Source organism: Thalassophryne amazonica, chromosome 6 (assembly GCF_902500255.1).
Source record: "Thalassophryne amazonica chromosome 6, fThaAma1.1, whole genome shotgun sequence".
NCBI lineage: Eukaryota > Metazoa > Chordata > Actinopteri > Batrachoidiformes > Batrachoididae > Thalassophryne > Thalassophryne amazonica.
Window position 1 is genome coordinate 6768645 of NC_047108.1, and position 26092 is coordinate 6794736.

Here is a 26092-nt window from a genome sequence, read left to right on the forward strand (position 1 = left end):
CATATTAAACAAATATGTAGGACTGCTTTTTTGCATTTACGCAATATCTCTAAAATCAGAAAGGTCTTGTCTCAGAGTGATGCTGAAAAACTAATTTCCTCTAGGCTGGACTATTGTAATTCATTATTATCAGGTTGTCCTAAAAGTTCCCTAAAAAGCCTTCAGTTAATTCAAAATGCTGCAGCTAGAGTACTGACGGGGACTAGAAGGAGAGAGCATATCTCACCCATATTGGCCTCTCTTCATTGGCTTCCTGTTAATTCTAGAATAGAATTTAAAATTCTTCTTCTTACTTATAAGGATTTGAATAATCAGGTCCCATCTTATCTTAGGGACCTCGTAGTACCATATCACCCCAATAGAGCGCTTCGCTCTCAGACTGCAGGCTTACTTGTAGTTCCTAGGGTTTGTAAGAGTAGAATGGGAGGCAGAGCCTTCAGCTTTCAGGCTCCTCTCCTGTGGAACCAGCTCCCAATTCAGATCAGGGAGACAGACACCCTCTCTACTTTTAAGATTAGGCTTAAAACTTTCCTTTTTGCTAAAGCTTATAGTTAGGGCTGGATCAGGTGACCCTGAACCATCCCTTAGTTATGCTGCTATAGACGTAGACTGCTGGGGGGTTCCCATGATGCACTGTTTCTTTCTCTTTTTGCTCTGTATGCACCACTCTGCATTTAATCATTAGTGATCGATCTCTGCTCCCCTCCACAGCATGTCTTTTTCCTGGTTCTCTCCCTTAGCCCCAACCAGTCCCAGCAGAAGACTGCCCCTCCCTGAGCCTGGTTCTGCTGGAGGTTTCTTCCTGTTAAAAGGGAGTTTTTCCTTCCCACTGTAGCCAAGTGCTTGCTCACAGGGGGTCGTTTTGACCGTTGGGGTTTTACATAATTATTGTATGGCCTTGCCTTACAATATAAAGCGCCTTGGGGCAACTGTTTGTTGTGATTTGGCGCTATATAAAAAAATTGATTGATTGATTGACTGACCTCTAGCTGGCTACAGCTACCACCCCGGGATGGCTATCAGTCATTTTTGGGTCAGCCATGGTACACTGAGGCTGGATTGTAAGTGTCGTTTATTCCCCTTAAGTGGTACCGATTAAGTCAAAATTGATGACTGGCTCATGGACTAACACTAGGAGTGTCATATTACATGATGTAGTTGTTATTGAGCTGTGCAGTACACTCGTGATGGTTCCATGCACAGAACTCCACGCAGAATACACGGTACGACTGCATAGCATGATGTGTGTGTCACTCTAGTTTCAAGTTCTGTGCAAGTTCTGTGCATGCCTCCCCCAGTGTAGGAGGCATGGCCACACCCCTGAGGTTAAAAGAGGAAACAGCAAATCAGCCAATTGAAGCGAGTCACTGGATTATTCCAATCAGAAACTCCGGAAGCACAAATGGAATTAGTTAATTTAACTTTTCCTTCCGAATCACGAAATTAAACGTGATCTTGCATTTGTGTTAAATCGTTGTCCCGGGATAAGATCAGTGTGCATTTTAGTTTACACAGAAATTAGAATTAATCAACTACACAGTAAAATCATCCCAATGTGAATGACAAGAAATGCCATCAATTCAGAAAGGTTTAATGCAAAAAAAAAAGAAGTTATATTTACACTTTGTCTCACAGTGTTAATGTGTCTGATGGCAGCTCTCTGCTTCTCAGATTAAAGGTACTGTACCAAACTCGTACTGAACGGTGGCGGCTAAATGCAAATATGAACCTCTGTGTACCACGACACCCCTAACATACACCCACAACCCTCCACACACATACAACAACATTTAGTCCTCGTATTAACTACAAAAAAATTTAAAACAGTGACAGTAAAAATAAATAACGTATACAGTAAAATCACCAGTGTTAAATTAACACTGTTGATTTAACTGTGTAGAGAAGAAAAAACAATTCTGACTTTTTAGAGCCATTTGTTATTTTACATATACAGTGTCATATTATGATGAGTCTGTTTTATTTACAGCACTGTTGTTCTGCACCACACTTATTTATTTAGTCTGTGAAATACAGAACAAAGGGAGAAATGTCTGAATCAGTTTGGAGCCAATGATGATGATGATGATGATGAAGTCTTACAGGTTTTTTTTTTTTGTCCAAAACCAAAAGATGCGTGGAATTTAACAAACGCAAATACAATAATGTCTATAAACGCAGAGAATATATCCATGAGAGTTTTAGGCACTAGAGTTTGATGCTGCTGTCCGTGGAGCCGGAACAGTGTCTGAAATGCATTCCTCATGTCGTGAACATACTGAGATTAGACTATCCTACCCATAATGCACTGCTGGACACAGCATGTGCTCACCAAAACCTTAAAAGTAGCACATTACTTTAAAACTAAAACATATATCTGATATTTTCACTTTATAAAATGTCAGACATGACAGTAATTTTAAATAACTTGTCCAAAATTAGTTTGGTTAAAATTTGAACCATAAGTTAAAAATGTATGCCTCTGGATGACTTGGGTGATATTGCCAGCATATCAGTATGGTGTTAAAGGAAATTATCATTATTTTTTTTTTGTGAGACCAGTTCTCTTTTGCCTGCAAAGGATAGTGTTTCCTTCTAGAAGCAGCTCTCTTCTGTTTGCAGAGGGTAGAACTATGCATCTGTTAGGAAACTTTTAAGAGGTAGGTGCTCAACTGATTTTAAATTTTAAAAGTGTTTGTTACTGTTCATCTTTGTTTACTATGTTATCGGTCTAAAAGTTATTGGACAAAAATGTATCGGAAGATAATTAGTCCGATAATGGTTTTTAAAGTTATCTAAAAAGAAAATCCGGTAATGAAAACATTATCTTTGATAATTATCTATTATCGGAACTGTGCCCACCACTGGATATTTCATTAAAGAAGAAGATCTGAGGGCATTGGAAAGCAGACCCGGCGTCATGAGGGGGTGTTTGGGGGTGACGCCCCCTCACGTCATCAACCGCGTCCCCTCGGATGTGAGAGTTATCAAAAAATAAAAAAGAAAGAAAAAGAAATACTGGAAAATATAGCAAAATATTAGTTATTCAATAATATCATGTATTTAACAAATAAACCAAATTAATTAACTAAAGTAATTCATTTTAAAACAAACGGATATGGTGTGTGTCTGTGTTCAAGCGATTTGATAGGTTGAAGGTTGCGCTTGTCAGTGCAGCAGAGGGCAAGGATCCTGAGTCCAGCGATTATGGCAAGGTGGATAAACTAAAGCATGCTCGATTTATTCAAGCAGTGTCAGAGCTGGAGTTCCTCGGATTCGTTAAGTCCACCAAGCAAAAGTCAGATCATGCAGCACGACTCACTTGGGGAGGGTGTTAATGCTGCGTTTACACATAACGACGACAAGTCACGAATGCCACGAAGTACACATTCTTGGCCACTGATCACGAATGTGATGATTCGGGTCAGAGGCGTCAGGTGTCCTCAGGAACTGCTGCAACCTGTTACCACATGTTACGATTATCTTTAAGTTCTGTCACGTTGTGAACGAGGTGAATTGTCTCCACACACACACCCATATTCATCCAACCGAATTCAGATCGCTCCAGTTTTTCAGAAGAACTTTGTGACTGCATGCGTAGTTGGGCTCTGTGCCATGAAGTGGCGCACATGCCCAATTGCGCTGTCTTTGCGCTTGTGATGGAGGGCTGTATGTGGGGTTAATCTACTGTCTCATGTCGTTTCTCAGATCAGTTGTTGGTTTGGTTTGTGGTATGCAGGAGATCACTTGACCGAGGGTCTATACGTTCAAATAATAATTAAAACAATACTGTCATCACTCTTTACTCTTACTCAGTCAGTCTCTTACAATGGTGTAGCCTAAATACATGAGCTTTCCAGGAGCGCACCCAATTCATTACGCACGCTCAGAGGCACGTCCCCTCCAGTGCGCACTTTTTTTGGGGGGGGGGGGGTGACCCCGCCCCTATGATAAACTCATCGCCCCCTTAATATTTTTTTTCTGACGTCGGGCTTGTTGGAAAGACACTGAGAATTTCAAAAGAAGACAAAGTGAGTTTTTATTGGTTGATCCCACTGATAAATGTTCTTGTACGTGTGAAAATACCTGAAGGTGGACACCTGAATTATATTTGAGACACAAACTGCTCACCACATTAGGGTTGTAGGGGGGAGTGATTCTCTTGTGATAAAGATCGTCCCAGTTGATTGGAGAGAAAAAGACGTGGTTCTTTATTTCCAACTGCAAATAAAGAAAAAGTGACACATTGATTGAAAAAGAGATGTTTTATATTTTAGAGCAGTTTCCCACAGTGAGATGATGTCTTGTCCTTGACTAATGCAACATTTAACCATGAAGTCCTTCAAAAAAAGTGACTGAGCTTGTTGTCTGGGAAACCATGTGAGCCACTCACAAAATCAGCGATGGCTCCGAGCCGTCTGTGCTGGTCCTTCTGCAGAAGACCAATCAGCAGAGAGCAGATGGCGCAGGATTTCCCAGGAGGCAGCAGCAGCGGCTTGTGGAGGATACCATCGTACATTTCACCAACGTCTCGGCTGTAGAATGGAGGCTGAAGCAGAACGATGAAGACAAATGCCACAACAAAATGACCTTTTTCTTTGCAGATTACACCCATGATGTTATTCTTTTGGTCACCACTCAAAGTTCATGACTGCAACTCATAATGTGGAAGAGCTTTGACTCATAAATCAGCTCCTTCTTTCTTCACCAAAACAAAACCCCAGTCACTGTCAACTCTGTCCCAAACTGCCTCTACATCTGACAGTCAAATTTTTTCTTCACTCAAAAAGAATACTCTAACACACTTGGACTTTTTCACTTGGGGCAACAACTACAGTAGTTCCTTTCTCAGATGTAGTAATCAACTGCTTTTCCTGGTCTCAGATTTCAGTCCCATTGAGCACTGGAGGCCAAGATATGAATGAGCCAGCAGAAGTATCATTTTGTTGTACTCTGGTCACTCTCAAAGTCAAATACTCATGGTGGATCTAGCATCTTAGGAAGCCTCTACCTGGAGGTTTTACATGTGTCCCTTGGGGTACACCCAGAACATAATAGAGCAATTATAATCATATAAACATATTGCGGCATTTTGGAATTACCTTTCACTGCTATGCTGATGACACTCAGTTATACATGCCGATAACTGCTGGTAATTTCATCCACATAAAATTGCCTTGCCTCAGTGAGAAGCTGGATGTCTAGCATCCCATCTTGTCTATGGCTGATACTGAGACCCTGATTCATGCGTTTGTCTCTTCTAGATTGGACTACTGCAATGTTCTATTTTCTGGTTTACTGCCATCCAGCATTAGGGGTCTCCAATTGGTTCAAAATGCTGCTGCCAGACCTTTGACACAAAGCAGAAAGTTTGACCACATTACACCCATTTTGGCATCTCTTCACTGGCTTCCTGTCCCAGTGAGATCAGATTTTAAGGTTCTGCTACTAACCTATAAAATTGTTCACAGACTGGTACCTCCCTACCTAGCTGACCTAATTAAACCCTATGTACCGGCCCAGGCTTTGCATTGTCAAGGTGCAGGACTTCTTTGTGTCCCTAGGGTCAATAAAAAGTCTGCAGGTCACAGAGCTTTCTCTTATCGTGCCCCTGTTCTGTGGAATGATCTCCCTGTGTCAATAAAACAGTCAGATTCTGTAGAGACTTTCAAGTCCAGACTTAAGACACACTTATTTTCCCTTTCGTATGGCTAGCATACCGGCATAGTATGTTACTATGCTTTTTACCCTTTTAATTAATTTTATTAGCAAAAGGAGCGGGCTGTGGCCTCAACTTTATCTAAATTCTGGGTCTTTTAGTGAAGCTTAGGACTAGTGGCTGGCGATCACCTTAGTATTTCTTCTGTTTATCTTGTTGCTTAATGCTGACAAATTATACTGTATTTGTTGTCTTTCTGATGCTTGATTTTGCTTTTTTCTTTTCTCTCTGTTTGAGGTGCGGCTCCATCCAGAGATGGATGTGGTATCTGTTCCAGAAATGGTCCTGTGCACCGGCAACATTTCTTGTATATTTGTTTTGTGAATTGTTTTGTAATTTGTGTCTGTAGCATGGCCCAAGCAGAGGGTCACCCCTTTGAGTCTGGTCTGCTTGAGGTTTCGTCCTCAGAGGGAGTTTTTCCTTACCACTGTTGCTCTGGGGGTTGGTAAGGTTAGACCTTACATGTGTGAAGTGCCTTGAGGCAACCTTGTTGTGATTTGGTGCAATATAAATGAAAATAAATTGAAATGGAAAATAATCCCATCTAAACATTTTGAAATAGGAACTGGAGGATCTGACAAAGGAAAACGTCATCTGGACTACCTCACTTCTTGATTGGAACCCTCTTGATTTTACTATTCTTCAAGAAATTCTCCTTTTAAGGTACTTTGTAAGGTATGATGTCCATGTGTTGCATATCAAAATATTGAGAACAATCTCGGATTTCTGAACGTGACACATATATTTGTCTAGAAAACTGTGTAAAGATGTGATCTATTAATAGAAATATGATGAAAAGCTGACCAGGATACCGGGGAGGGTCATTAGGGGTATGGAGGTTAACCTGCTACCACCACTATTACATTGCTTCCCAACACTGTCTCACAAATCGCAAGGCCTAAAACACACCTGACGTGGAAATCTCATTTAGGGCTTAAACACATTCCAAGTCAAGAAAGTGCATAAACAAGATCTCATTCAAATTTTCAACTTTGAGCAGGATGAAACATGGAATGAAATGGAATGCCAGAGTTCTGTCACAAGAATCTGAAAGCTATCAGGGATTCCACTGGACTGGAGTCAGCAGTGTTCACAGGAGGAGGTGTGTCATCTATGTGGATATCAGCCAGTGGAGTCAGACTGTACAGCTTGGTGGAAATTCCAGATTGAATAAGGAACTGAGGAAGTAGGCCTGATGGCATGATGGTAGACAAGATATCACTTCTTCGAGGGATCTGCAAGCAGGTTGCACACCATGTGTGGACCCTCAGTCTGCTCACAGAGGAGAAAAACAAAACAAAACACTGTCTTTCTCCAAACTTACACTTCCTCCCATGGCAGTGATGAAAGGTGATGGCATGGTCCTGACAGAAGACTCTGCTGTCCTGTGCCACTGGGCCAGCCTCTTTCTTTAAATTGTATAAGCCTGATCTGATCCCCCTGTCAGGTTGTTAGACATTTCTGGTGCCAAGCGTCTGGTGACTGATCCATCAGTCAGCTGCAAACCACTATCTTTCTGTGAGAGTTCAAAAGTGTTGAAACAGCTGAGGGTTAGAAAAGCTGTGTGGATCTGTGATATCTGGGGCTGAACTCCTACAGGTGATTGAACATGATGTTCTCCAGGTATTGCTACCTACATCCACCTGTTCATGATAAGGTAATTTCACAAAGATTAGTAATTCTAAAAGAATAGAAGAAAAGATATGTTGTCATATATGTCATTCAAAGCGCATATTAAACAAATATGTAGGACTGCCTTTTTGCATTTACGCAATATCTCTAAAATCAGAAAGGTCTTGTCTCAGAGTGATGCTGAAAAACTAATTCATGCATTTATTTCCTCTAGGCTGGACTATTGTAATTCTTTATTATCAGGTTGTCCTAAAAGTTCCCTAAAAAGCCTTCAGTTAATTCAAAATGCTGCAGCTAGAGTACTGACGGGGACTAGCAGGAGAGAGCATATCTCACCCGTGTTGGCCTCTCTTCATTGGCTTCCTGTTAATTCTAGAATAGAATTTAAAATTCTTCTTCTTACTTATAAGGTTTTGAATAATCAGGTCCCATCTTATCTTAGGGACCTCGTAGTACCATATCACCCTAATAGAGCGCTTCGCTCTCAGACTGCAGGCTTACTTGTAGTTCCTAGGGTTTGTAAGAGTAGAATGGGAGGCAGAGCCTTCAGCTTTCAGGCTCCTCTCCTGTGGAACCAGCTCCCAATTCAGATCAGGGAGACAGATACCCTCTCTACTTTTAAGATTAGGCTTAAAACTTTCCTTTTCGCTAAGGCTTATAGTTAGGGCTGGATCGGGTGACCCTGGACTATCCCTTGGTTATGCTGCTTTAGACGTAGACTGTGGGGGGGTTCCCATGATGCACTGTTTCTTTCTCTTTTTGCTCTGTATGCATCACTCCGCATTTAATCATTAGTGATTGATCTCTGCTCCCCTCCACAGCATGTCTTTTTCCTGGTTCTTTCCCTCAGCCCCAACCAGTCCCAGCAGAAGACTGCCCCTCCCTGAGCCTGGTTCTGCTGGAGGTTTCTTCCTGTTAAGAGGGAGTTTTTCCTTCCCACTGTTGCCAAGTGCTTGCTCACAGGGGGTCGTTTTGACCGTTGGGGTTTTTCATAATTATTGTATGGCCTTGCCTTACAATATAAAGCGCCTTGGGGCAACTGTTTGTTGTGATTTGGCGCTATATAAAAAAAAAAGTTGATTGATTGATTGATTGTCACTTTCTGCAAAGGGAAGGGTGATGGATCACCTGGATTGTTAGTTACGCTGCTGTCTGTGCAGGGTTAGATTACTGCATGGATAATTCTTATCAGGATTCAGTCACAGTTACTTGCTCCTTGGTGACCAGAGCAGTCTGGTTTCATGCTCAAGAAGTGAAACATTAGATCATAGCTTTGCGAGTGCTCAGTGAACACAAGCGTGAACGTTGGTTGTGCTTCTTTGCAGCTTATGTTGATTTTCCCAGTGTGTTTGATTTGTTTGATGGTGCAGCACTCTGGGCCATCTTGGGAATTTGTGTTATCCTCAGTAAGTTGCTGGACATCATATGCATGGATATTCTGAGTCCTGCACGGAATCGGTGCAGCATCTCCAACTTCTTCCTTGTGAATTGTGGTGTTCATCAGGGATGTGTTCTGGTAAACTACTTTGTTCAATGATTGCATGGACTGGGTGTTGTGTAGGGTTGTGGAGTCCAGCAACTTATGTGCCTTTGTTGGCGAGAAAAGTTGATTCACTGACTCTGGCATTTTGGATGATGCTCTGATCTTTGTGGAATCAGCTGAGACCTGACTGCAGCACTTCAACAGCAGAGGCGTCAGAGTGACTAGGTTTGTAATTGTCGTGGATCAAAACTAAGATGAAGACTTTCAGTAATTTCCTGGATTCAGTCATCAGACATGTATGTTCGTGTTGAAAGATTCACTTATTCACAGCTCCAGAACCTTGTTTTTGAGATTAGGAGACACCTGAAAGAGTTTATGGAGTCATGGGGTTGCTGGACAGAGGTATTTAGCAACTGCAATACCTTTACATGAGAATGAAGGTCCAAGCCAGTCCCAAGTCTGAGGGTGCTGATGCTTCCAGTTTCACTGTATGTTTCTGTGAAGGCTCTCAGTTGTCCAGGTGGTTTCTATAGTAGAGAAGCTTGTATCTTCGACTGGACTGGGTTGCTTGACGTGAGGACGTTTCGCTTCTAATTGCAGAAGCTTCCTCAGCTAAAATTCTTGCTCTGGTAGTCTGACTTCTGTCTTGACACTTGTACAGAAGAATAACAGAAGCCAGCAAAAGCTGGAGTTGTAAACCTAACCAGACTGCAGACTGAGGTCCACCAGCGCCCTCTCTGCAGTGCTGGTATAATGCTCCGTTGCACAAAAGGCTATACCAACTACCAACTAGTAGTTTGTACTGATGCACGGCACCAGTACATGCTCACAGACCTGATCTGAAGATGAAAAACACACACCAGCAAAAGAACACAATGCTAGCAGGTGGAGGTTCACAATGTAACGTACCAGACTGTAGACCATCTCGTAGAGTACTGCTCCCAGACACCACCAGTCCACTGTCCGGTCATATGGTTCCTTACGAAGAACCTCTGGTGCTAAGTACTGCAGACAGAGGGAAAATAGTTTTCAAAGACTGTTTTATAATCTGATTACAATCTTACGATACAGTGAAGGCAGCATGGAGAAAATTATGCCAGTTCATTTTTACAAAAAATTACATATTAAAACTAATGTTTAAACAAAGACATGTGACAGATCTGAATATATATATATATATATATATATATATATATATATATATATATATATATATATATATATACACACACACACACACAAAACCCCTGGCAATAATTGTGGAACCACCGGCCTCGGAGGATGTACATTCAGTTGTTTAATTTTGTAGAAAAAAAGCAGATCACAGACATGACACAAAACTAACGTCATTTCAATCAACTCAATCAATCAACTTTTTTCTTGTATAGCGCCAAATCACAACAAACAGTTGCCCCAAGGCGCTCCACATTGCAAGGCAAGGCCATACAATAATTATGAAACACAGTCTACGTCTAAAGCAACATAACCAAGGGATGGTCCAGGGTCACCCGATCCAGCCCTAACTATAAGCCTTAGCGAAAAGGAAAGTTTTAAGCCTAATCTTAAAAGTAGAGAGGGTATCTGTCTCCCTGATCTGAATTGGGAGCTGGTTCCACAGGAGAGGAGCCTGAAAGCTGAAGGCTCTGCCTCCCATTCTACTCTTACAAACCCTAGGAACTACAAGTAAGCCCGCAGTCTGAGAGCGAAGCGCTCTAATGGGGTAATATGGTACTATGAGGTCCCTAAGATAAGATGGGACCTGATTATTCAAAACCTTATAAGTAAGAAGAAGAATTTTAAATTCTATTCTAGCATTAACAGGAAGCCAATGAAGGGAGGCCAACACGGGTGAGATATGCTCTCTCCTGCTAGTCCCCGTCAGTACTCTAGCTGCAGCATTCTGAACCAACTGAAGGCTTTTTAGGGAACTTTTAGGACAACCTGATAATAATGAATTACAATAGTCCAGCCTAGAGGAAACAAATGCATGAATTAGTTTTTCAGCATCACTCTGAGACAAGACCTTTCTGATTTTAGAGATATTGCGTAAATGCAAAAAGGCAGTCCTACATATTTGTTTAATATGCGCTTTGAATGACATATCCTGATCAAAAATAACTCCAAGATTTCTCACAGTATTACTAGAGATCAGGGAAATGCCATCCAGAGTAACGATCTGGTTAGACACCATGCTTCTAAGATTTGTGGGGCCAAGTACAATAACTTCAGTTTTATCTGAGTTTAAAAGCAGGAAATTAGAGGTCATCCATGTCTTTATGTCTGTAAGACAATCCTGCAGCTTAGCTAATTGGTGCGTATCCTCTGGCTTCATGGATAGATAAAGCTGGGTATCATCTGCGTAACAATGAAAATTTAAGCAATACCGTCTAATAATACTGCCCAAGGGAAGCATGTATAAAGTGAATAAAATTGGTCCTAGCACAGAACCTTGTGGAACTCCATAATTAACTTTAGTCTGTGAAGAAGATTCCCCATTTACATGAACAAACTGTAATCTATTAGACAAATATGATTCAAACCACCGCAGCGCAATGCCTTTAATACCTATGACATGCTCTAATCTCTGTAATAAAATTTTATGGTCAACAGTATCAAAAGCAGCACTGAGGTCCAACAGAACAAGCACAGAGATAAGTCCACTGTCCGAAGCCATAAGAAGATCATTTGTAACCTTCACTAATGCTGTTTCTGTACTATGATGAATTCTAAAACCTGACTGAAACTCTTCAAATAGACCATTCCTCTGCAGGTGATCAGTTAGCTGTTTTACAACTACCCTCTCAAGAATCTTTGAGAGAAAAGGAAGGTTGGAGATTGGCCTATAATTAGCTAAGATAGCTGGGTCAAGTGATGGCTTTTTAAGTAATGGTTTAATTACTGCCACCTTAAAGGCCTGTGGTACATAACCAACTAACAAAGATAGATTGATCATATTTAAGATTGAAGCATTAAATAATGGTAGGACTTCCTTGAGCAGCCTGGCAGGAATGGGGTCTAATAAGCATGTTGATGGTTTGGATGAAGTAACTAATGAAAATAACTCAGACAGAACAATCGGAGAGAAAGAGTCTAACCAAATACCGGCATCACTGAAAGCAGCCAAAGATAACGATACATCTTTGGGATGGTTATGAGTAATTTTTTCTCTAATAGTCAAAATTTTGTTAGCAAAGAAAGTCATGAAGTCATTACTAGTTAAAGTTAATGGAATACTCAGCTCAATAGAGCTCTGACTCTTTGTCAGCCTGGCTACAGTGCTGAAAAGAAACCTGGGGTTGTTCTTATTTTCTTCAATTAGTGATGAGTAGAAAGATGTCCTAGCTTCACGAAGGGCTTTCTTATAGAGCAACAAACTCTTTTTCCAGGCTAAGTGAAGACCTTCTAAATTAGTGAGACGCCATTTCCTCTCCAACTTACGGGTTATCTGCTTTAAGCTACGAGTTTGTGAGTTATACCACGGAGTCAGACACTTCTGATTTAAAGCTCTCTTTTTCAGAGGAGCTACAGCATCCAAAGTTGTCTTCAATGAGGATGTAAAACTATTGACAAGATACTCTAACTCCCTTACAGAGTTTAGGTAGCTACTCTGCTCTGTGTTGGTATATGACATTAGAGAACATAAAGAAGGAATCATATCCTTAAACCTAGTTACAGCGCTTTCTGAAAGACTTCTAGTGTAATGAAACTTATTCCCCACTGCAGGGTAGTCCATCAGGGTAAATGTAAATGTTATTAAAAAATGATCAGACAAAAGGGAGTTTTCAGGGAATACTGTTAAGTCTTCTATTTCCATACCATAAGTCAGAACAAGATCTAAAATATGATTAAAGTGGTGGGTGGACTCATTTACTTTTTGAGCAAAGCCGATAGAGTCTAATAATAGATTAAATGCAGTGTTGAGGCTGTCATTCTCAGCATCTGTGTGGATGTTAAAATCGCCCACTATAATTATCTTATCTGAGCTAAGCACTAAGTCAGACAAAAGGTCTGAAAATTCACAGAGAAACTCACAGTAACGACCAGGTGGACGATAGATAATAACAAATAAAACTGGTTTTTGGGACTTCCAATTTGGATGGACAAGACTAAGAGACAAGCTTTCAAATGAATTAAAGCTCTGTCTAGGTTTTTGATTAATTAATAAGCTGGAATGGAAGATTGCTGCTAATCCTCCGCCCCGGCCCGTGCTACGAGCATTCTGACAGTTAGTGTGACTCGGGGGTGTTGACTCATTTAAACTAACATATTCATCCTGCTGTAACCAAGTTTCTGTTAGGCAGAATAAATCAATACGTTGATCAATTATTATATCATTTACCAACAGGGACTTAGAAGAAAGAGACCTAATGTTTAATAGACCACATTTAACTGTTTTAGTCTGTGGTGCAATTGAAGGTGCTATATTATTTTTTCTTTTTGAATTTTTATGCTTAAATAGATTTTTGCTAGTTATTGGTGGTCTGGGAGCAGGCACCGTCTCTACGGGGATGGGGTAATAGGGGGATGGCAGGGGGAGAGAAGCTGCAGAGAGGTGTATAAGACCACAGCTCTGCCTCCTGGTCCCAACGCTAGACAGTCACAGTTTGGAGGATCCCAAAAAATTGGCCAGATTTCTAGAAATGAGAGCTGCTCCCTCTAAAGTGGGATGGATGCCGTCTCTCCTAACAAGACCAGGTTTTCCCCAGAAGCTTTGCCAATTATCAATGAAGCCCACAAAGTTGCCATTTCAAATGGCAACTTTCTGGCTTTAAGAAACACTATAAGAAATCAGGAAAAATAATTGTGGCAGTCAGTAACGGTTACTTTTTTAGACCAGAGCAGAGGGAAAAAAATATGGACTCACTCAATTCTGAGGAAAAAATTATGGAATCACCCTGTAAATTTTCATCCCCAAAACTAACACCTGCATCAAATCAGATCTGCTCGTTAGTCTGCATCTAAAAAGGAGTGATCGCACCTTGGAGAGCTGTTGCACCAAGTGGACTGACATGAATCATGGCTCCAACACGAGAGATGTCAATTGAAACAAAGGAGAGGATTATCAAACTCTTAAAAGAGGGTAAATCATCACGCAATGTTGCAAAAGATGTTGGTTGTTCACAGTCAGCTGTGTCTAAACTCTGGACCAAATACAAACAACATGGGAAGGTTGTTAAAGGCAAACATACTGGTAGACCAAGGAAGACATCAAAGCGTCTAGACAGAAAACTTAAAGCAATATGTCTCAAAAATCGAAAATGCACAACAAAACAAACGAGGAACGAATGGGAGGAAACTGGAGTCAACGTCTGTGACCGAACTGTAAGAAACCGCCTAAAGGAAATGGGATTTACATACAGAAAAGCTAAACGAAAGCCATCATTAACACCTAAACAGAAAAAAACAAGGTTACAATGGGCCAAGGAAAAGCAATCGTGGACTGTGGATGACTGGATGAAAGTCATATTCAGTGATGAATCTCGAATCTGCATTGGGCAAGGTGATGATGCTGGAAATTTTGTTTGGTGCCGTTCCAAAGAGATTTATAAAGATGACTGCCTGAAGAGAACATGTAAATTTCCACAGTCATTGATGATATGGGGCTGCATGTCAGGTAAAGGCACTGGGGAGATGGCTGTCATTGCATTGTCATTGAGCGCCTTGGGGCAACTGTTTGTTGTGATTTGGCGCTATATAAGAAAAAAGTTGATTGATTGATTGATTGATCATCAATAAATGCACAAGTTTACATTGATATTTTGGACACTTTTCTTATCCCATCAATTGAAAGGATGTTTGTGGATGATGAAATCATTTTTCAAGATGATAATGCATCTTGCCATAGAGCAAAAACTGTGAAAACATTCCTTGCAAAAATACATATAGGGTCAATGTCATGGCCTGCAAATAGTCCGGATCTTAATCCAATTGAAAATCTTTGGTGGAAGTTGAAGAAAATGGTCCATGACAAGGCTCCAACCTGTAAAGCTGATCTGGCAACAGCAATCAGAGAAGGTTGGAGCCAGATTGATGAAGAGTACTGTTTGTCACTCATTAAGTCCATGCCTCAGAGACTGCAAGCTGTTATAAAAGCCAGAGGTGGTGCAACAAAATACTAGTGATGTGTTGGAGCGTTCTTTTGTTTTTCATGATTCCATAATTTCTTCCTCAGAATTGAGTGATTCCATATTTTTTTCCCTCTGCTTGGTCTAAAAAAGTAACCGTTACTGACTGCCACAATTATTTTTCCTGATTTCTTATAGTGTTTCTTAAAGCCAGAAAGTTGCCATTTGAAATGACTTTAGTTTTGTGTCATGTCTGTGATCTGCTTTTTTTCTACAAAATTAAACAACTGAATGAACATCCTCAGAGGCCGGTGATTCCATAATGTTTGCCAGGGGTTGTATATATAATTTACACAGTATGCTTAATTTTGACTGACTTCAGGAGTCCCACAGAAAGTTGAGGTGGTTGCCTCCGGTTTTACACCCTCCTTACACAGCCCAAAGTCTGTCAGTACCACATGGCCCTGCACACATGGGAAATGTAAGAATTTCAGCTTCTCTGGTCCATTTCACCACTGCCGAGTGTAAATTGAAGTGTCAGCATTTACAAGTTTAAGGTGTTGAATCTCTGTTACCTGTGAGTCTAAGAGAATATTTTCTGGCTTCAGATCTCTGCAGAGGATAATAAGAAACAGGTCATTTGTGAATTGTTATTTCAGTGTTTTGTAGCAGAAACTGTCTGACCTGTAAACGATGTTGAGTGAGTGAAGGTAGCCGATGGCACTCGCTACCTCTGCAGCGTAGAACCTCGCTCTGGGTTCTGAAAAACTCCTCTCCTTTTGAAGGTGGAAGAACAGCTAGACAGACAGAGAGATGGATGCATGGATAGATCAGGGGTCCCTGGTTGACATGTAATCACGTCATGGGTTGGATATCATTTGAAATCTAGGGGGAGAGAGCGGACCACGCTGTGCCACACCCCGTGAACAGCTGATTCCCAGAGAGAGAGAGAGAGTACTGACATGTAATGTGGGACATGGCAGGTCTTCTGATGACCGGACCACAGTGCTGGTCCTGACATGCCCCCCCCCATATGCCTTCCACCCAGACTTCAGGTGGCACGTGCGGCACTGGGGGTGCATTCTGCCGTCACTGTGGGGTTTCGTGCTGTGTTCTTTTTTTCTCTTTGTTTTATTTTTATTTTGTTGTATTTCTTCCTGTTTTGGGCACAGGCTGAATGTGCGTGAATCATTTGAGGTGGCTTTGACGCACATTCTGGGAATTCAGACGCCATCTGTACAGCATTCATACATGTCTGGTGGAATGTCTGTCCCTCTCGACTGCGTCTCAAACTTTGCAAATGTTGCCCATTCAGGCTGATTGGTGCTATATGTGAAGGGGCCTTAACATCCATCACTGTGGAACTGCCCAGATGGACCACTGATGGCAGAATGGATGAGTGGATTTACGAATGCACAGACAGATAGACAGGTGGGTGGCAAATGGTTGGATGGATAAAAAGATAGGTAAGTCAATGAATATACAAATGGATAAATATCATATTTTCCACATTACAAATCGCACTGGAGTATAAGTCGCACCTGTCAAAAAATGCCTCTTGAAGAGGAAAAAACCATATCTAAGTCGCACCTTTTTCTGTGTTATGAACTCTTTAATTTGGGATTTTGTGCATTGTGCTTTTTGTGCATTATTACTGGAGTTTATTTTGTTTAGTTCTTTGATTCTTGAGAAATTTCCATATAACCAGTCATTATAATTACTATCATTAATAACAAACGTGATTTTTTGTTATACAAGTATACACCAAGGTATAAGTCACAGGCCTCCCAAGCTAATTAAAAAACACAAATTATACTCTGGAAAATACAGTAAGTGGATGCATGAAGGATGGAGAAATGATAGATGAGTGGATGGAAATATTGATGGACCTTTAGATGAGTGATGATGGATGGATGAGTAGATGAGTGGATAGTTGAAGAATGAATGAGTAGATGAGTGGAAGGACTTTTATCTATTGCTGTCTCTATTTGGTCTACATGTCTTTGTAGTTTCAAAAACACGGACCCCAACTGGCAATTTTGAAGAACTAAAGACGAACAAATAGGACTGGTTTCCTCCGTTATTTCTGTTCATACCTTCTCTACAACAATGTTCTTTTGTTATGGTGACTGGTCACCTTTTGTCATTCGTGGTATAAACATGTACCTCGCCTCCGTTTACGTAGTCGAGGACAAAGTAAAGCTTCTCTGGTGTCTGAAAGGAGTAGTGGAGCCGAACCAAAAATGGGTGTTTGAGACTCTTCAGCAGCACGTTCCTCTCTGCCATGATGTTCTTTTGCTACAAAAAAGTAGAAACACAAACAAGAGATGCAATTGTAAAAAAAAAAAAAAAAAAAAAAAAATCTTCTGAGATAGTGCTTTCTTAAAATATATTCCTAATCAAAACACATACAGTGAGGCAAAAAAGTATTTGCAAGTTTTCCCACTTTGGAGAGGTTTGTAATTTTTATAGTAGGTATACTTCAACTGTGAGAGACAGAATAAAAAAAAAATAAAAATAATTCATTTGCTTTTTATTGCATGAAATAAGTATTTGAACACCTTTCTTTAAGAAGCCCTCTTATTCTGCCCTCCTTTACCTGTATTAATTGCACCTGTTTGAACTTACCTGTATAAAAGACACCTGTTCACACACTCAGTCAATCACACTCCAACCTGTCCACCATAGCCAAGACCAAAGAGCTGTCTAAGGACACCAGGGACAAAACTGTAGACCTGTACAAGGCTGGGATGGACTACAGGACAACAGGCAAGCAGCTTGGTAGAAGACAACAACTGTTATGATTATTTATTAGAAAGTGGAAGAAACACAAGATGACTGTCAATCTCCCTCGGGCTGGGATTCCATGCAAGATCTCACTTTGTGGGGTAAGGATGATTCTGAGAAAGCTCAGAACTACACAGGAGGACCTGGTCAATGACCTGAAGAGAGCTGGAACCACAGTCACAAAGATTACATTAGTAACACATGATGCTGTCATGGTTTAAAATCCTGCAGGGCAGCAAGGTCCCCCTGCTCAAGCCAGCACATGTCCAGGCCCGTTTGAAGTTTGCAGTGACCATCTGGATGATCCAGAGGAGGCATGGGAGAAGGTCATGTGGTCAGATGAGACCAAAATAGAGCTTTTTGGAATCAACTCCACTTACCATGTTTAGAGGATGAGAACAACCCCAAGAAAACCATCCCAACCATGAAGCATGGGGGTGGAAACATTATACTCTGGGGGTGCTCTTCTGCAAAGGAGACAGGACGACTGCACCATACTGAAGCGAGGATGGATGGGGTCATGTATTGCAAGATTTTGGCAAACAACTTCCTTCCCTCAGTAAGAGCACTGAAGATGGGTCATGGCTGGGTCTTCAGCATGACAATGACCCCAAACACACAGCCAGGGCAACTAAGGTCCTGGAGTGGCCGAGCCAGTCCCCAGACCTGAACTCAGTAATCTTTGGAGGGAGCTGAAACTCCAAACCTGAACGATCTGGAGAGAATCTGTATAGAGGAGTGGACCAAAATCCCTGCTGCAGTGTGCAAACTTGGTTAAGTACTACAAGAAATATCTGACCTCTGTAATTGCAAACAAAGGTTTCTGTACCAAATATTAAGGTCTGTGTTTCTATTGTATGAAATACTTATTTTGTGCAATAAAATACATGTTAATGACTTAAAAATCATACAATGTGATTTTCTGATTTTTTTTTTTTTTTATTTGTCTCTCACAGTTGAAGTGGACCTACGATAAAACTTATAGACCTCTCCTTTCTTTGTAGGTGGGAAAACTTGCAAAGTTGGCAGTGGATCAAATATTTATGTGCCTCACTGTATGTTTTATCACAGTCAGTGTTATCTGTCAGCGGCACCTCAGTCTCAAATATCAGGTTTCAAAAATAACTAAACTATCAGTCAATGTTTAATAACGTGACAAAATCAAATGGTGTCAGAAAAAATGACTCAGGAAAATGTTGCCATATTCATCTGTTTTTTTGAGATGTGAATATTGTAATTTTTTTGGACAAGATGAGTGAAGTTGAAGTCTCATTTCTTTAACAGCCCTGTTCCACAGAGCATAGTGTCCTGGTGGAACAGGGCTGGAGAAAAGACGCGGCCTTTTGAATTCAAATTAAAATATCAGGTTTGTGTTTGATCAAATATTCTGACTGCATTTACAGATAAACTCAGATGTGGAGCTGTTTATTTTCTGGGAGTTATAAAATCCGCTCTCAGTACAAAGGACACAACGAGCTGCTGATTAGATAACAGTCACACCAAATAAAAAAAAAACCCTGCTTCTTCATATCACTCAAAGTTACACATATAAACACAACATCAATACACTCATTTATCTGCACTGACTTCAGAGCTCCTGAGTTATTTGTCACTGAAAGTTCTTTCTGCTTAATCATCAGTACAGATAATATCTTGGTGGGTTTATTGTGAGGATCAGGAGTAAGAACCCAAGTGTAGGACACAGGCTCAGAATAAACTCAGGAGGTTTCCTCAGAGGGGGTGGACAGTCTCACATCCGTCCCTAAAAGGACTGATGCTGCTCAACGTCTTAATACAGCAGTGAGAGAGAGAGAAAAACACGCAGAGCCGACCCGGGGGGGCTGCTGGTGCCCGTGAGGCTGGACACCGAAGGGCGGAAGACAGGAGGCAGACAGGGAGTGTGGCAGTGATGAGCCGGATGGCAAGCAGGGGGGAAAATGGGTGACGAGTGAGAGAGATGTCAGGGTTTACACATTGCAGTGTGACGAGAGAATGAGTGGACGGTGTGGTGGTGAGAAAAACAGCAACAGCTGGGGCGTGAGCGGACTGAGAGCATCTGGGAGAGACAACACACACACACACACACACACACACACACACACACACACACACACACCTCTCTCTCTCTTTCTGGAAAAACCAGAAAAACAGCCAGAACCATGGCTTTTATAAAAAAAAAAAAAAAAAAAAAAAAATTGGGAGAAATTAAAAAGTGCAAAGTGTTGTGTGGGCCGCCAGAAGAGGAGGTACTGCTGGCCCACCACCAGAGGGCGCCCTGTCTGGAGTGCGGGCTCCAGGCACCAGAGGGCGCAGCCGCCTCACAGGAGCAGCCAGGGTGACAGCTGTCACATCACCTGCAACAGCTGTTACCAATCATCCGATCAGCAGGGGTACATCAGCAGGACGATGTCTCCACCTCTTTGCCGAGATATCGCTCTACCTGGAAGGTAACGTTCTCAGCTGACTGTGTGACAGTAACCTTTTGTGACTTTTGTGCGTTGTATAGCAGACTCCTTTTCCAACGAGAGGTGGAGGTAGTTTTCCTGCCGTGCGGATTGCTGGGTGCAAACGGGCCCACATTTAATTGTTTTTTTGTTCCTCGCCAGCAGTACCAGGTCCGACACGCGGAGGCAGTGGCCACCTGGGAGTTCGGGACTTGGCGGCTCCAGTATTCCCGGGGTCTGGTGGCGGAGGAAATCGTGTGGTTCTGGTTCTGCTTTGGACAGACGTCTCCTATCTTCGAGCCTGCCCACACGACACCTTTTGTGATTTGGCTTTTTGTCTATTGTTGTAATCTGATTGTATTTGTTGTGCCCATTCACAACAGTAAAGTGTTGTTATTTGACCTCCTCCATTGTCCGTTCTTTTGCGCCCCCTGTTGTGGGTCCGTGTACCTACACTTTCCCAACAGGATATCTCGGCCAACGTCATGGACCCCGAGGGGCGTCAACCGGCTGTTGAACGGCCAATGGAAGAGCAGGGCGCACAGGCGTCTGCAGGAGGAATGGTCGGTGAGTTGCAGCGAATCCTCACCGCTTTTACGGCTCGGCTGGATCTGATGACCGAGCAGAACGTCCTCCTTAACCGCAGGGTGGAGGCTCTCGCCGCACAGGTGGAGGCGCGCCCTCAGGGCGCTGCTGCGGCTCCCCCTCCTGTCGATCCTGTGCGCAACAGTGACATTCCACAGGTCGTTCAACGACCCCTCCCACCTTCCCCTGAAGCATACATAAGCCCTCCAGAGCCGTACGGGGGTTGTGTGGAGACATGCGCGGACTTTCTTATGCAGTGTTCGCTCGTCTTCGCACAACGTCCCGTCATGTACGCAACTGATGCTAGTAAGATAGCTTATGTGATTAATCTGCTTCGCGGCGAGGCACGTGCTTGGGCTACAGCGCTCTGGGAGCAAAATTCACGGCTCCTTCTGACATATGATGGGTTTGTGAGGGAGTTCAGAACAGTGTTCGATCACCCAAATAGAGGAGAGACCGCTTCAGCCGTGCTGCAGTCAATGAGACAGGGGCGCCGGAGCGCAGCTGCTTATGCAGTCGACTTCCGCATCGCGGCTGCGAGGTCCGGCTGGAATAACACTGCCCTCTGCGCCGCCTTCGTAAACGGACTGTCGTTGGTCCTGAAGGAGCACCTGGTGGCCAAGGACGAACCGCGGGATTTAGACGGGCTTATTGATCTCGTTATACGATTAGACAATCGGTTAGAAGAACGCCGTCGGGAACGAGACGAAGGGCGTGGCCGGGCACGCGCCGTCCCTCTCCCTTCCGGTTCCAACCGAGTTCCGCCCTCCCCACGCTCCACGGCCTCTACGCTCCGTGTGGTGACAGCTCCCCCTGTTGACGAAGCTATGGACACGAGCAGGGCCACATTTAGGGCACCAGATAGACAGAGGAGGCTGGCCCGCGGAGCGTGCTTTGTTTGTGGCTCCTTAGAGCATCAAGTAAGGGACTGCCCCGAGCGGTTAAACACCAACGCCCGCCCCTAGACACTGGGTTAGGGGTGGGCCAAAACATTCACGTGGGACATACCCATATTGCCACACGACTCCCAGTGACAATCCTTTATGAGGATTTAACCCTGAAGGCCCCAGCACTGGTGGACATGGGCTCTGAAGGGAATCTGTTAGACAGCAGATGGGCCAGGGAGGTAGGGTTCCCTCTGGTGGCGCTTACCTCGCCTGTGCAGGTGCGAACACTAGATGGCTCCCTACTCCCTCCAATCACTCACAAGACACCACCAGTAACTCTGGTGGTGTCGGGGAATCACCGGGAGGAGATCGAGTTTTTTGTGACTCCTGCCACCTCCCGTGTGATTCTAGGGTTCCCCTGGATGTTAAAACACAATCCCCGGATCGATTGGCCGTCCGGGGTAGTGGTTCAGTGGAGCGAGACCTGCCATCGGGTATGTTTAGGTTCCTCGGTTCCTCCCGGTTCCCAGGCTAAGGAGGAGGTCAGAGTCCCGCCCAATCTGGGGACGGTGCCGGTGGAGTACCATGACCTTGTGGATGTGTTCAGTAAGGATCTGGCGCTCACCCTTCCCCCCCACCGTCCGTACGATTGTGCCATTGATTTGGTTCCAGGCGTTGAGTTCCCGTCCAGCAGGCTGTACAACCTCTCACGACCTGAGCGCGAATCAATGGAGACCTACATCCGGGACTCTTTAGCCACCGGGTTGATCCGGAATTCCACCTCCCCGATGGGTGCAGGTTTCTTTTTTGTGGGTAAAAAAGACGGCGGACTTCGTCCATGCATTGATTATAGGGGACTGAATGAAATCATGGTTCGTAATCGATACCCGTTGCCCTTGTTGGATTCAGTGTTCACGCCCCTGCATGGAGCCCAAATATTCACGAAGCTAGATCTTAGAAATGCGTATCACCTGGTTCGGATCCGGAAGGGAGACGAGTGGAAGACGGCATTTAACACCCCCTTAGGTCACTTTGAGTACCTGGTCATGCCGTTCGGCCTCACCAACGCCCCCGCGACGTTCCAAGCATTGGTTAATGATGTCTTGCGGGATTTCCTGCACCGATTCGTCTTCGTATATCTAGACAATATACTCATCTTTTCTCCGGATCCTGAGACTCATGTCCGGCATGTACGTCAGGTCCTGCAGCGGTTGTTGGAGAACCGGCTGTTTGTGAAGGGCGAGAAGTGCGAGTTTCACTGCACTTCTTTGTCCTTCCTGGGGTTTATCATCTCCCCCAACTCCGTCGCTCCTGATCCGGCCAAGGTTGCGGCGGTGAGAGACTGGCCCCAACCCACTAGCCGTAGGAAGCTGCAACAGTTCCTCGGCTTTGCAAATTTCTACAGGAGGTTCATTAAGGGCTACAGTCAGGTAGTTAGCCCCCTGACAGCCCTGACCTCACCAAAAGTCCCCTTCACCTGGTCGGATCGTTGCGATGCCGCGTTCAAGGAGTTGAAACGACGCTTCTCGTCTGCACCCATTCTGGTGCAGCCCGATCCTAGTCGCCAGTTAGTGGTTGAAGTGGACGCCTCGGGCTCAGGGATAGGAGCTGTGCTTTCCCAGAGCGGGAAGACCGATAAGGTCCTTCACCCGTGTGCCTATTTTTCCCGCAGGTTGACCCCGGCCGAACGGAACTATGACGTCGGCAATCGAGAACTCCTTGCGGTGAAAGAGGCTCTTGAAGAGTGGAGACATCTGTTGGAGGGAACGTCCGTGCCATTCACGGTTTTCACTGACCACCGGAACCTGGAGTATATCAGGACCGCCAAGCGGCTGAACCCCAGGCAAGCCCGCTGGTCACTGTTCTTCGGCCGTTTTGACTTCCGGATCACCTACCGTCCCGGGACCAAAAACCAGAGATCGGATGCCTTGTCCCGGGTACATGAAGATGAAGTCAAAGCGGAGTTGTCGGATCCACCGGAACCCATCATCCCCCGGAGTCCACTATCGTGGCCACCCTCACCTGGGACGTAGAGAGAACCGTCCGGGAGGCCCTGGCACGAAGCCCGGACCCCGGAACTGGGCCGAAGAACAAACTATATGTCCCACCAGAAGCTAGGGCTGCAGTCCTGGACTTCTGTCACGGCTCCAAGCTCTCCTGTCATCCAGGGGTGCGAAGAACCGTGGCAGTTGTCCGGCAGCGCTTCTGGTGGGCGTCCCTAGAGGCCGACGTCCAGGATTATATCCAGGCCTGCACCACCTGCGCCAGGGGCAAGGCTGACCATCGCAGGGCATCAGGACTACTCCAGCCGCTGCCTGTGCCTCATCGCCCCTGGTCCCACATCGGCCTGGATTTTGTCACGGGCCTCCCGCCGTCCCAGGGTAACACCACCATCCTCACGATAGTGGACCGATTCTCCAAGGCGGCCCACTTCGTGGCCCTCCCGAAGCTCCCAACAGCCCAGGAGACAGCGGACCTCCTGGTCCACCACGTCGTCCGGCTGCATGGGATTCCAACAGACATCGTCTCCGATCGCGGTCCCCAGTTCTCCTCGCAAGTCTGGAGGAGCTTCTGCCGGGAACTGGGGGCCACGGTGAGTCTCTCGTCCGGGTACCACCCTCAGACCAACGGGCAAGCAGAACGGGTAAACCAGGAGGTGGAACAGGCCTTGCGCTGCGTGACTGCCGCGCACCCGGCGGCCTGGAGTACCCATTTGGCCTGGATCGAGTATGCCTATAACAGCCAGGTGTCTTCAGCCACCGGCCTCTCCCCTTTTGAGGTGTGTCTGGGGTATCAGCCCCCGTTGTTTCCGGTGGTTGAGGGAGAGGTCGGTGTGCCCTCGGTCCAGGCCCACCTACGGAAGTGCCGTCGGGTGTGGCGTGCCGCCCGTTCTGCTTTGCTAAAGGCCCGGACGAGGGCAAAAGCCCATGCAGACCGTCGGCGGACCCCGGCCCCTGCGTATCGGCCAGGGCAGGAGGTGTGGTTATCCACAAAGGACATTCCCCTCAAAGTGGACTCCCCCAAGCTACAGGACCATTACATCGGCCCTTTCAAGATCCTTAAGGTCATCAGTCCAGCCGCATTGAGGCTTCAGCTTCCGACCTCACTGTGGATCCATCCTGTGTTTCATGTGTCCCGAATCAAACCGCATCACACCTCACCCCTCTGTACTCCGGGTCCGGCGCCGCCTCCTGCCTGGATGATCGATGGCGAGCCGGCTTGGACTGTACGCCGGCTCTTGGATGTCCGTAGGATGGGCCGGGGCTTCCAGTATTTGGTGGACTGGGAGGGGTACGGTCCCGAAGAACGCTCCTGGGTGAAGAGGAGCTTCATCCTGGACCCGGCCCTCCTGGCCGATTTCTACCGCCGCCACCCGGACAAGCCTGGTCGGGCGCCAGGAGGCGCCCGTTGAGGGGGGGGGTCCTGTTGTGTGGGCCGCCAGAAGAGGAGGTACTGCTGGCCCACCACCAGAGGGCGCCCTGTCTGGAGTGCAGGCTCCAGGCACCAGAGGGCGCAGCCACCTCACAGGAGCAGCCAGGGTGACAGCTGTCACGCATCACCTGCAACAGCTGTTACCAATCATAAGATCAGCAGGGGTACATCAGCAGGACGACGTCTCCACCTCTTTGCCGAGATATCGTTCTACCTGGAAGGTAACGTTCTCAGCTGACTGTGTGACAGTAACCTTTTGTGACTTTTGTGCATTGTATAGCAGACTCCTTTTCCAACGAGAGGTGGAGGTAGTTTTCCTGCCGTGCGGATTGCTGGGTGCAAACGCGCCCACATTTAATTGTTTTTTTGTTCCTCGCCAGCAGTACCAGGTCCGACACGCGGAGGCAGTGGCCACCTGGGAGTTCGGGACTTGGCGGCTCCAGTATTCCCGGGGTCTGGTGGCGGAGGAAATCGTGTGGTTCCAGTTCTGCTTTGGACAGACGTCTCCTATCTTCGAGCCTGCCCACACGACACCTTTTGTGATTTGGATTTTTGTCCATTGTTGTAATCTGTTGTATTTGTTGTGCCCATTCACAACAGTAAAGTGTTGTTATTTGACCTCCTCCATTGTCCGTTCATTTGCGCCCCCTGTTGTGGGTCCGTGTACCTACACTTTCCCAACACAAAGTTTTATACATGAAGGGTTCAGATGCAAAACCCAGAAACTCTTTTCTTTTGTCCCTCTGGCACAAACCTGAGGTTGATCACTGAAATGGACTACGTCCGTCCATCTGTCCGTCCGTCCGTCTGTATGTCCATCACGTTTTGAGGACTCTAGATTTCTGCCTTACCTCTTGTATCCATAGTACTCATCCATACTATATTGTACACAGACACAAAGGTGACATCCAAGCATATGACCTTGGCAGATTTTCAAGGTCATCCAAGATAATGGCTGACACAGACGCCCACCGCCTGACCCCAGATCATCACTTTATCTCTCCAAATATCACTTCTACAGCTTACATTTGTACTGAACACCTGTAGAAAATCATGCATCC

At 44.8% G+C, this 26092-nt stretch overlaps 1 protein-coding gene and 1 long non-coding RNA gene across 2 annotated transcripts in view; one reads left to right on the forward strand and one right to left on the reverse strand.

The window, feature by feature from the left end:
- The window catches only part of sgk2a (serum/glucocorticoid regulated kinase 2a), an 84144-nt gene that overhangs the window by 22698 nt on the left and 35354 nt on the right, over positions 1 to 26092 (reverse strand). The window contains exons 6-12 of the mRNA XM_034171715.1: positions 17063 to 17194; positions 15581 to 15693; positions 15472 to 15508; positions 15274 to 15360; positions 9741 to 9836; positions 4391 to 4546; positions 4129 to 4218 (exon numbers count right to left, since the gene is read on the reverse strand). Of these exons, the coding sequence (XP_034027606.1) occupies positions 4129 to 4218; positions 4391 to 4546; positions 9741 to 9836; positions 15274 to 15360; positions 15472 to 15508; positions 15581 to 15693; positions 17063 to 17194 (711 nt within the window). The remainder of the gene's footprint in view (positions 1 to 4128; positions 4219 to 4390; positions 4547 to 9740; positions 9837 to 15273; positions 15361 to 15471; positions 15509 to 15580; positions 15694 to 17062; positions 17195 to 26092) is intronic.
- On the forward strand, positions 1100 to 25943 carry LOC117511801. The gene is made up of 4 exons (XR_004561084.1): positions 1100 to 1694; positions 19171 to 19176; positions 23637 to 23640; positions 25933 to 25943. It is a non-coding gene; the product is annotated as an uncharacterized LOC117511801 (long non-coding RNA).